The sequence below is a fragment of the Engraulis encrasicolus genome, chromosome 6 (genome assembly GCF_034702125.1).
Source record: "Engraulis encrasicolus isolate BLACKSEA-1 chromosome 6, IST_EnEncr_1.0, whole genome shotgun sequence".
Classification (NCBI taxonomy): Eukaryota; Metazoa; Chordata; class Actinopteri; order Clupeiformes; family Engraulidae; genus Engraulis; species Engraulis encrasicolus.
In genome coordinates this window covers 5,325,013-5,337,512 of record NC_085862.1, presented here as the reverse complement: position 1 = coordinate 5,337,512, position 12,500 = coordinate 5,325,013, and the positions used below count along the sequence as shown (strand labels likewise).

Here is a 12,500-nt window from a genome sequence, read left to right as displayed (position 1 = left end):
TTCAAGATGGCAGAGGGGGCAGGCGTGGGTATGGGTGTGGGCGTAGCTATAGCAACAGCGGCGACAGCTGCAGCAGCGGTGGTGGCGACAGAGGAGGAAGAGGAGGAGGAGGAGGAAGCGTTGGCAGAGGCAGCAGCGGCGGCTGGGCTGGCTGCCACCATCATGGGCTGGGCGGCTGTGGCACCACCACCACTGCTGGCGGCCATGACAGGGGGGGTGGGCGTAGGCATGCTGGGGGGGCTGCTGGAGGTGGAGGCCTCTCCTTCCCCGTCCACGCGGTTACCAACCGAGGGCTGGCTGCCGCTGCCAACGCCACCACCACCACCAACGTTACCAACACCACCCGGCCCCAGCCCACCCACTGCGCCCACCATGCCCCCTACGCCCCCTACGCCTCCGCCCAGGCTGCCGTTGCTGCTGCGGCGGTCCTCGGCCCCCTCGGGGTTGGAGCGTGTGCGGGGCCTCAGGTCCACAAGGCGCTCCTCGCCATCAGCCAGCCCCGGCTCCAAGCCCTCCATGGCAGGCGGAGGAGGAGGAGGAGGAGGAGGAGGAGGAGGGGGGAGGGGTGGGTGGATGTCTGGCTGGCGTGCCCAGGTGTGGGAGAGTGTCTGGGTGCGACCTCACAGCAGGCTCGTCAGTGCGTATCCATCAGGCATCCAGATTGAAGAATGGGGGAGCTGGATAGAGGGCGAGGGATGGGGCTAGTTGGTGGAGATTGGTGTAGGAGAAAGAACAGAGAATACAGGGGCACAGTATAATTATCCAATATCGATGGTTTTCTGAGCCTGCACAACACCACTAAGAACTATGTGTGGCTAGGTGTCATTTGTTTTGCAATGAACACTAGCCGGTTGATTCTCGCAAGGTAAGCCTATGAACAGGTGCATTCGTAGAACAATATCTCTTCTGTAGTCTATCTAAACCCAACCTGCCCTGTTCAACAGCGCAATTGTTGACATCCCTGAACTCAATGTTCAAGGTGAAAGAAAACTCTATAGCCTAACGAGCGAGCTAAGGTCCAAATACTGACCTCTGAGTTTTGTCTGTTTATTTTTGCAATGTACGATAGCCTACAGGTGAGCTTCCATCAGCAGCACGCATAATAACACAGAAGAGTTTCACCTACAGCACATTCTATTTAGATAAACACTTTAAGAACACGTTTCCGCATTCCCCGTATTTCTGGTCACACAGAAGAACCCACATACAAATTTGGCTGATCAGAGAACCATTTACCCAGACACTACAGAGAAAATGTTTTGCTCTCATCCTTTTAGCTTAGCTAGCTAAAACGCGACAGTATATCAATAATAATGCATGGCAGTACAACATTCATAAACAACACGTTATTCGTGTGTTACATATTGCCACTTACATGGAATTGTCGTGATTAGATTATCCACAATGTTAAAACAGGTAGAAAGATTTCTATTTCATTCCAGTGCTTGGATGTGCGGCGCCATATTGCCTGACTACAGGAAATACATTCTTCTGCTTCTACTTCTTGATTTTCGCATGATTTCACTGACAGAAAAATGCTGCCATCTGGTGTTGTAGCAGTGTTGTTACACTGTGGGAGTTAAGTCAAACCTTGCCGTTGTGTTGTGTTATGTGAATGTTTAATGGATTTAAAAAAAACAATATTACATGATTTTGTAAAGTTTACAAAGTCCTGAAGGATAATGTCCAGCCATCCATTTGTAACCATTAATTTGTTTTCAAACATAGGCACCCACCCCTCTAGCGGATTTTAAAACAATTAGGCCTAACACAGAAGAGTTGGCAAAAATTAATCCATTCCACGGCAATGAGCAAGACTGCATGTAGGCCTAAATTATTGTAAATACTTGACTAAAATTGTTGCTGCTGGGTGTGGTACAACAAGTTATAAGGTTCAGGGGGCAATTCCACACAAGCTCATGCGGCATTATTCTTAACAAATGAAATCATCACTCAGAAAAATGCATTTTATGTTTGCTTGGGTAGGGGAGTGGGGGTAAATATCAGGCCTCTCATGCCCCTTATCTTCCAACACTGTAGTTCCATCCTCTCCCATGGGACGTGTCTAAATAAAGACAAAAACAATGTCAGATCTCTCTCAAAGTAAAGCAGGAAGAGATAATAGTTAGATAAGAGGCTGTTTAACTGCAGCTCTCTCCATTAGCGAGATGCCAAAATGCCTTTGTCAAAGAAAGACCAGTGTGGCTAAAGCTGCTATGGGGAAAAGTTAAACTGTCATCTTACTAACATACGCACACACACACACACACACACACACACACACACACACACACACACACACACACACACACACACACACACACACACACACACACACACACACACACACACACACACACACACACACACACACACACACACACACACACACACACGTACAGAAGCCTAGAGAGAGAGAGAGAGAGAGAGAGAGAGAGGTGGAGACGGAGAAACATTCCAGACCAGACAGCGCACCAGCAGTAGCCTACACTACAACCAACAACCGAGAGAGAGAGAGAGAGAGAGAGAGAGAGAGAGAGAGAGAGAGAGAGAGAGAGAGAGAGAGAGAGAGAGAGAGAGAGAGAGAGAGAGAGAGATGTAATTACAGACCAAATAGAGTAAAGAACAAAAGCATAGCCACCACACCAGTCACAGCTGCCTCCGTCCAAGTCTGTGGTCCCAGCACAGCGCAGCACGCAACACAGCACACTGCACCACACCACAGAGAGAGAGAGAGTGAGAGAGAGAGAAGTCATGGACAACCTGGAGAGCAGTGCGGAGAAGAGGACCAGTGCCCAGGACAGCGGCTCAGTGGCTGGGGTAAGTTCTTCACTTCTCTGACCTCTTCACACATTGCATTGCATTCACACTGCTGCTGAATGTCCCTTATCATATAGCTTTTACAGCTATAGACTTTGGGAACGTGAAAATGTATCGCCCACACACACATGGACATTAATGAGTTAGAATAGAAAATGTACAGGAGTTGAAGCAATTCCTCAATCCTCAAACACAGCTTTTGTTGTGAGTGACCACATTGGATTGGCGACATGAATGCTGCTGGCTGCATGGGAGCTTGGTGGCGATTATGAGTGTGTGTCAAACAGCTTAAAGGTTTAGAAGGAGTCTTTGCTGAATAATCTCTGTTTAAACTTTGTTGGGATACTGTACATACCGGGTATTCTACAGGACGTCTACAGCTACTCAAACATAATGAAAGAATAAGATAATAAATAAAATTCAGTCACACTGTTATACCCTGCTATTGAATAGCACCACGTGCTGTCACTTGTGGCAAAGAATCTACAAGTGCCCAACAAACATGACAGAAACTGTACCATGAGAGTTACCATGAGTTACCATGACTGTACCATAGCTGTACCATGACAGTTAGCATGTCTGTACCATAGCAGTTACTCTGGAATTTTGAATGTGCTGTTTTTAGATACGAGGTGTGTTTTTTTATGTGGGCGTGTGTGTGTGTGTGTGTGTGTGTGTGTGTGTGTGTGTGTGCGTGTGTGTGTGTGTGTGTGTGTGTGTGTGTGTGTGTGTGTGTGTGTGTGTGTGTGTGTGTGTGTGTGTGTGTGTGTGTGTGTGTGTGTGTGTGTGTGTGTGTGTGTTTGTGTGTGTGTGTGGTTGTGTGCGTGGGTGTGTGTGTGTGTGTATGTGTGCGTGTGTGTGTGTGTGCGTGTGTGCGTGTGTGTATGTTCGTGCATGCATACGTGTGTGTGTGTGTGTGTGTGTGTGTGTGTGTTCAGGAAGCACAGCTGCAGGATGTTTCTGCTTCTCCTCTTCCTCTGCTGAAAACAAAGGGCTGCTGAAAACGCCAGCAACAACAATAGCGGCCGCCGCGCTCACACTCGCTCATCAGACAAACTTAAATACAGACAGATCCCCATGTATACATACTGCATGAAGAATATGTAGACTGACGGGCCATATTTATATTATTTAATATGAAATAATAGCCGCGCTTATTCACATTCACTCAGACAAACTTCAATCCAGACTGACCCCCATGTAGTCTACATACAGCATGAAGAACGTGTAAACTGTGGGGTCAATATTTATAACATATAATGTAAAACAATGGCGGCGCTCACCAGCGCTCACTCACTCATCAGACAAACCTTAATACGGACAGATGCCCATGCACTGCATGAGGAACACGTAGAGTAGACTGTGGGGTCAATATTTATATTATCTAATATAAAACCAATAGCAGCACTCATTCACGCTCACTGAACACACAAACTTTAATACAGACAGATCCCCATGTACAAACTGCATGAAGAACATGTAGACTAGACTGTGGGGTCAATATTTATATGATTTAATATGAAACAATAGACAGATCCCGACAGATACTGTACAGCATGAAATACATGTAGACCGAGGGGGTCAATATTTATAGATTTAATAAATGTAAAACAATAGTGGTACTTGCGTTCACTCATCAGACAGACTTAAGAACAGACAGATGCCCATGCACTGCATGAGGAACACGTAGAGTAAACTGTGGGGTCAATATTTATAATATCTAATATAAAACCAATAGCAGCACTCATTCACGCTCACTGAACAGACACACTTAAATACAGACAGATGCCCATGTGTACGTATATGCCCAGTACGTCCTTTTATTGGCAAAATAAGTTTAGGACAAAATGTTACTGCTTTCTTAATTCTCTTAATGTATATGGCAATTCCATTTTAATGCAATTCTATTCTATTCTATTCTTTTCTATTCTATTATATCCCATTCTATTCTATTCTATTCTATTCTATTCTATTCTATTCTGCTCTATTCTATTTTATTTCATTTCATTTCATTTCATTTCATTTTATTCTATTCTATTCTATTCTATTCTATTCTATTCTATTCTGTTCTAATCTATTCTATTCTATCCTATTCTATTCTATTCTATTCCTCCAGGACCCTGATGCGTTAGCAGGCTATGACAGTGACGTGTCTCTCCCCTCGGTCTCGGAGCTGAGGCAGTGTGAGCTGGAGGTGGGAGCTCTGCTGAAGGTCATCGCTGACCTCAACGCCAAGATGGGCTCCCTACAAGCCCCCAGGTATACACACCACAATCATATAGAGACAAGGAAGCTCCCGCACACGGTTCACATTTGCAGAGTTTTTGACCTTCCACAAGCAACATAGACCGAAATGTCGCAAGTAAAAACTCTGCAAATGTGAACAGTGTGCGGGAGCTTCTTTGTCTCTATGCGTTGGTGACCCAGTGGATCCACTCCTACGCACCCGGCAAAAAGGAGGTGTGCAAGAATCGTAAAAATAATACACACCACAATCCAAAGAGTATTTTCATGGCCATTCAGTGACAGTAAGTGTGTTTATACTGCATGGGGTCCCACAGACCTCGACCCACAGCCAGAGGCGCATCTTGTCACCAGGCTAGGTAGGTAGCCGCTTGGGGGGGGGGCCCAAGCCCCTCGTTGGTGAATAACAACTCACACTTTACTACACTACTAGTAGTGATTTTGATTCAAATGCTCATTTCTTTGGATTTTTGCTTTTGGTTCCAGCAGACCCTACTGTAGCCTCTGCCCACAGCCAGTTTATTCTTGGGGTGGCAAAGAGGTGGCGAAATGTATTTCAGGGGGGCATGCTCCTACACTAAGGGAAAATGATAAACACGATATAATCGATACACACACTTATGTGATACAGTGAATCCCTTAAAGTGAAACCCTGCAACCTAAAGTTCTATGTCTGAAATGATGTCCAGCATTAAGGCTATTGGTCACAATCAGGGCTCTTAATTGGGGTGGCAAATCATATTTCTGGGGGGGCAAATGCCACCCCCTGCCACCCCTTAGAGCCGCCTCTGCCCACAGCCTTTATCACATACTGCTATACTGTGTTCCAATCCAAAGTGTGCTTTCATGGCCATTTGGTGGCAATAAGTGTGTAAATACATTTGCAACATGCTGTATGGTGTCCCGCTGACCTTGACGGTTAGCTGCTCCTAGCCCCACACTCAAGGACTCAACACAAACAACATCACATGTGCAATATATTCTAAGCCCATTGGGAAACTCCAACTCCCATTGTCATTGTGACACAGCACTCCACAGCACACAAGTGAACACTGCACACTGCACACAACGAAATTGCATTTATGCCTCACCCGTGCAAGGGGGCAGCCCTCAGTGGCGCCCCATGGGGAGCAGTGCGGTGGGACGGTACCATGCTCAGGGTACCTCAGTCATGGAGGAGGATGGGGGAGAGCACTGGTTGATTACTCCCCCCACCAACCTGGCGGGTCGGGAGTCAATACAATACAATAAAATACAATACAATACAATGTATACCTGTAAAAGTAAAGTCGTAGAGCAGAGTAGAGTAGAGTAGAGTAGAGGGCAAAAAACTTTTTTTTGTTGTTTTTCCTTCACCGTAACCAGTTTTTTTTTGTTACATAAAACATTCAAACTGAATAAAACATAAAAACATGTGCAATGTATAAAACTAACAGTGTTTGTGTTTTTCTGTCACAGTGTGGGTAGTAGTGATAGGTGCAATTCTCTGGGACGTGCCAGCTGCTCCACCCCAGCATACAGCCCCTCCAGCCCTGTTGCCCCAGCACACTACCCGCCTTCCAGCCCTCTGCCTCCAGCCTTCTACCCCTCCATGCCTGGAACCACCCCAGACTTCCAGCCCAGCCCTGGGTCCATAGACTTCCAACCCAGCACTGGCTCTCCAGACTTCCACCCCAACCCTGGCTCTCCAGCCTTCCACCTCAGCACTGGGTCCCCAGCCTTCCAATACAACCCTGGGCTACTGGACTACTCCTTCCCTGGGCTCCGAAACTACTCCTCCATGCCTGGAGGCTCCCAAGCCTTCTACCCCAGTTCTGGGCCCCCAGACGGCACCCTGAGCCCTGGGTGTGCCCCAGACTATGCCCCCAGCCCGGTGCCCCGGTCCCACCCAGAGGAAGTGCCTGGCATCAGGAGCGGGACCCCCGCCCTGCTACTGAACAGACGAGGTGGGCTGCCCTGCATGCCACACACACACATACACACATGGGCGCACACACACATGCACGCGCACGTACACACACGCACAAACGCACACACACATGCTGCTTTCACACACACACGCACACACGCACACACGCATGCACACACACACACACACACACACACACACACACACACACACACACACACACACACACACACACACACACACACACACACACACACACACACACACACACACACAAATACACACACACACACACAGAAACACACACACACACACCACTGTCATCACTGTACTCTATATCCATTGTGTTGCCACTGCCGCCGCTGGACCCGTTTCCCTCATTTGCACTAACGAGGGTCTGGTCTGGTCTGGGACCAGTCAAGTCAAATGACATACTGTACTGTACTGTGCGTTACGCTGGCAGGCCACCGCGGCGCTTACCCTTTAATCTATGCAGTTTTCCTTGGAGCTCAGCCTCATGTCACAGAGGCTACACTATAGTAAAACAGATGCCCAAACCAAGGCTCTAAAGAAATGCCCAAGCCAGGCCTCCAGAAAGAAACGGCCATGGCTTTTCCATGTGTTGCCTTGCAGAAACGAAACGGCCATTATTTTGTCTCTATGCATGTGTTGACTTCGGAATCCTTTGAAGATTCTTTTCTTTTCGATCCTTTTTTTTTTTTTTTAAAGAAACCTCCTGACCAAAAATGCTTTTTCAACGCCATTCAAATTCCTTTTTTCTAACCAAGTTATGCAAAGGATCATGAGCTTTTCCTCATGACATGATCAGTAACGATTATAATGTCTTGTTAAACAATGCCAATGCACTGCCGAAATTAGCTGAGGGGGTGGGTAGAGTACAGTCCCCTAGGCTACAGGTTGCTGTGGGCCACTCCAAAAGGCAAATTCCGGGACAAATTTACATAGACAATGCCATAATTACGAGCTAGGAATTAAAGATAACCTGCATACTAACTGTACTTAACACAACAGATGAGCTTTTCAAAATTGAATCTTGTCATAATTCTGCAATTTTTCACTTTTGGCCGATCAGGGGGCCTCTGGCAGGTGGGCGCCCCTAGGCTGCAGCCATATCTAGCCTGTGCGATAATCCGGCCCTACCTGTCCCCCTCCCTTTTACAGGAAGTGGGGAGGTGTGGGCGGAGCTACAGGAGGCCTTGTCCACTCTGGAGAGGTCGGCCAGCAAAGGGAGGAGCTACACACCTGTCCCTCAGCCAATCAGAGACGAGGAGATCCGTACACAGCACCTCAGTGCTGCACGGGACAGCTGGGTCAGAGTCACACAGGTGGGTGTATTTCATAGATATGGTGATTACGTCAAAGCAGGGCTAGGACTGGCCATCTGGCAAGAAGCAATTCTATTCTATTCTATTCTATTCTACTGTATGTATAGGTCTTTGAGGAGATGGGGAGGGACCTGGATTCCTAGTAGTTCTTGTATTCTACTCTGCTATACACTACTGTATTCTATCGGGAGACGAGAGACACCTGGGCTTCAGTACAATTCCATTCTGTTATACTCAAGTAGAATATGTATATTCAAGTAGTTCTTAACCTGTTTAAGCAAACACCCCCTGGACCTCATCATAAGCCTTCTAATGTCCCCTTGCCCTCATAATAAGCCTGCCAACAGCCCCCTTAGTATTACAAAAATAAAATGGACCAATGCCCCAACTAAGCATCGCCCCCTCTCAGATGTATCCTTCTCAATGCCCCCCTAGGGCTCCCCAACCCCCCCTGGGGGACTGTAGAGCCCCGTTGAGAAACACTATTCTATTCTATGCAGGTCCTCAAGGAGATGGAGAGGGCGCTGGGCTGCAGTAGAATTCTATTCTATTCTATTCTTCTGTAATTGTACTGTATTCCATGCAGGTTCTGGAGGAGATGGGGATTTCAGTATAATGCTATTTTATTCTACTCTACTATGTTCTATTCTACTCGGGTGCTAGAAGAGATGGAGAGGGACTTGGGCTTTAGTATAATTCTATTCTATTTACTCTATTCTATTGCATTCTATTCTATCATGTTCTGTTCTGTTCTATTCTATTGTATTCTATTCTATTCTATTCTATCATGTTCTGTTATATTCTATTCTATTCTATTCTATTCTATTCTTTTCTATTGTGTTGTGTTGTATTCTATTCTATTCTATTCTATTCTATTCTATTCTATTCAATTCAATTCAATTCAATTCAATTCTATTCTATTATGTTCTATTCTATTCAGGTCCTGGAGGAGATGGAGAGGGATCTGGGTTTCAATATAATTCTATTCCATTCTATCTGTACTGTATTCTAGTATCTAGTTGTCTGCACCTGTCCTTATCTACAACCTAACAAATACACTACTCTGTTCTTTTGTGTTACTGCCCTGAAGAAGGCACTCATGCCGTTACGCGTGGGCCTTGTTTTTAATATGTCCATGTAGGACTTGTCATATTAATAAATTAATACATTTTGATTTGTGCCTTAGTCAGAGAATTAATTCTCATTTCTTGAACCTGGATGTACTGTATTCTACTCAGGTCCTGGAGGAGATGGAGAGGGATCTGGGTTTCAGAGTAAATCTATTCTATTCTATTCTATTCTATTCTATTCTATTCTATTCTATTCTATTCTATTCTATTCTGTTCTACTCTGTTCTATTATGGTCTGTCTGTTCTCTGTAGGTTCTGGAGGAGAAGGAGAGGGATCTGGGCTTCAGTATAGTTCTAATCATGTTATATTCTATTCTATTCTAACTGTACTGTACTGTACTGGATGAGTCTAAAAACTGTATTATAATGATTCTCACAAGCTCCAGATGCAGCTCTATCCGATATCAATCATATATGTGGAAGCATTGGTATGGCTGCCTTTTAAGACTGTCATGACAGATATGTTTGTATGCTTAGGCATTATTGCTTGTTGTTTTTTTTCTCTTTCTCTCTTCCTTTTCTTTTCCTGCCTATTTTATATGTTATTGGTTTTTTTTTATGTATACTAGGATGTGTGTCTGCCTATTGGGCCTAGAACCTGTAATAAAGTTCATATGTACTGTATTCTACTCAGGTCCTGGAGGAGATGGAGAGCGATCTGGGTTTCAGTATAATTATACTGCCTCTATTCCATTTCCTGTCCGTGAGGAGATAGATAGGGATCTGTGTTTCAATGTAATTCTATTCTATTCTAACTGTACTGTATTCTATACTCAGGTCCTGGAGGAGATGGAGAGGGATCTGGGTTTCAGAGTAATTCTATTCCATTCTAACTGTACTCTACCAGAGACGATCTAACAAGGTCCAGGAGATGGAGAGGGATCTGGGTTTCAGTATAATTCTAATCTATTTAATTGTACTGTAATATGTTCTGTTCTACTCAGGTCTTAGAGGAGATGGAGAGGGATCTGGGTTTCAGTATAATTCTATTCTATTCTATTCTATTCTATTCTATTCTATTCTATTCTATTCTAACTGTACTGTATTCTATTCAGGTCCTGGAGGAGATGGAGCGGGATCTGGGCTTCTCCTACCGCTCAGCGCTGCCCCCGGAGGAGCGGAGGCACTACCAGCAGGAGGCGCTGGAGCTGCACCGCCTCAACAGAGGCCTGCGGGGGGCGCTGCAGAGCAGGCAGCAGGAGCTCAGCCAGTCAGACACCTCGCTGCACGACCTAGAGGACGACAAGAAGAAACTACAGGAGAAGGTACTGGCCATAGGCATGCACCGATAGGGACGAGGCCGATGTGGTGCTGAAGCACCTTCCCTTTGCCCTACTGGATACAGAATGCCCTTTTGAAAGTTCTTTTTTTATCTTTTATTTTTTTCATAATGTACTCTGGTCCACGTTGACAACATGATAATCTACAAATGCTTCCTAATCCCAAAAAGAATGTGACAATAACGTCAGATGTGTGTGTGTGTGTGTGTGTGTGTGTGTGTGTGTGTGTGTGTGTGTGTGTGTGTGTGTGTGTGTGTGTGTGTGTGTGTGTGTGTGTGTGTGTGTGTGTGTGTGTGTGTGTGTGTGTGTGTGTGTGTCTGTCTGTCTGTCTGTCTGTCTGTCTGTCTGTCTGTGTCTGTGCGCGTGCGTGCGTGTGTGTGTGTGTGTGTCCACTCACACGGCTATTGCAGCTGCTGGTGCTGAAGAGAAGATGGCTGGTGGTGGGTAGCCTCTCCCCTCCTCGCTCCCCCTCCAGCTGTTCCTCCAGCGGGGGGGGCGTGAGTCCGTCCTGGGGGGTCTCCTCCCCTCCCTTCCCAGCATCCCCGCTGCTCCTGCGCAGACACCCCGCTGCATTCCCGCCGGCCGCCACAGGGGGCGACCTCTCCCCGTCTAGCCCCTGTCCCAGTCCTGTGCCCTTCTCCTCCTCCTCCGCCGCCAGTCCCTGTCCTCCTGGCATGGACTCAGAGACAGAACGTCTGCAGAGGTACAGTGTTAGAGTTAGAGTTAGAGCAGGGGTTCCCAACCTATGGGTCGGGACCCAGCTTATGGGTCACCAAAGATCCACAGGGGGTCGCGGAGCCCTCTTGACTTTAAGGGGGTTCCTTTTAAATATATAAAGCCCATGTTGAATAAATGGCAAAGCATTTAACTAATATATGCATAGAAGCATCAAAATGTAAGTGCTACATTAAACATTTATTCTATATTTGACCAAAGACAAATTGAGGAATAAAATAACTAAAATGAGTTTTCGCAGGAAACAGAGGGTATCCTGTGACTCCCTCCCTCTCGTGCGGGCGCTCGCGTGGTTGGGTCACCAAACCTTACAATAGTAAAAACATGGGTCCCTGAAGTAAAAGGTTGGGAACCACTGAGTTACAGTGTACTTTATTGTCCCCAGGGGAAAATTTGTCTTGGGCTTCACCCAAGTATACAGTACTCACATACACACATACATTCATACAACATAACATAAAAACATAAAAACATAGAGAAACATTGAATAGTGCACTGCACTGTGTGAGTATGACGTTTCTATCTGTCATTCAATCTTATGGCGGTTGGGACAAAGGAGTTCTTCTATTTTACTAGTCTGCAGTGTCATGTCCTGAAGCGTTGACCTGAGGGAAGCAGAGTGATGTCATGATGGAGGACATGTGGTGTCCTCTAGGATCTTTAGTGCCTCCCTGACCACTGACACTGACAGTGGAGGCCAGGGTTGCCAGATGTGACTGATCATTTCCAGCCCAAAAATGTAACCAAAATGTATTGATTTCTATATGTTCATAAATCTGCGGAAAAAACGCGCCAAATGCCCGTTTGTGACAGTTTTTTTACCCGCAGACGGACATAAGCAGCCAATTTGGGCGGAAAACCATGTCAAGTCAAGTCAACTTTATTTGTGTAGCACATTTCATACAGAGCAAATAACAATTGTAAAATCAGAGAAAAAATAATTGTAATTTCTAGAAAGAAGACTGAGAGTGAAGAGGGAGAGAGAGTTGGTGCCCATCATTAATACATCGCATGGCACTACTGACATCAAAGGCTG

The 12,500-nt window shown here is 46.0% G+C and overlaps 2 protein-coding genes across 2 annotated transcripts in view; one reads left to right on the top strand and one right to left on the bottom strand.

The window, feature by feature from the left end:
* Nucleotides 1-603, bottom strand: part of babam1 (BRISC and BRCA1 A complex member 1) — a 17,911-nt gene extending 17,308 nt beyond the window's left edge. Inside the window, exon 1 of the mRNA XM_063200510.1 lies at nucleotides 1-603. This exon is cut by the window's left edge and continues 145 nt beyond it. Coding sequence (XP_063056580.1) covers nucleotides 1-518 — 518 coding nt within the window. The 5' untranslated portion in view covers nucleotides 519-603.
* Nucleotides 604-2,547: 1,944 nt separating this feature from the next.
* ushbp1 (Usher syndrome 1C binding protein 1) overlaps nucleotides 2,548-12,500 on the top strand; it is a 42,150-nt gene continuing 32,197 nt past the window's right edge. Inside the window, exons 1-6 of the mRNA XM_063200362.1 lie at nucleotides 2,548-2,820; nucleotides 4,937-5,079; nucleotides 6,523-7,010; nucleotides 8,156-8,319; nucleotides 10,505-10,714; nucleotides 11,140-11,432. Of these exons, the coding sequence (XP_063056432.1) occupies nucleotides 2,755-2,820; nucleotides 4,937-5,079; nucleotides 6,523-7,010; nucleotides 8,156-8,319; nucleotides 10,505-10,714; nucleotides 11,140-11,432 (1,364 nt within the window). The 5' untranslated portion in view covers nucleotides 2,548-2,754. The remainder of the gene's footprint in view (nucleotides 2,821-4,936; nucleotides 5,080-6,522; nucleotides 7,011-8,155; nucleotides 8,320-10,504; nucleotides 10,715-11,139; nucleotides 11,433-12,500) is intronic.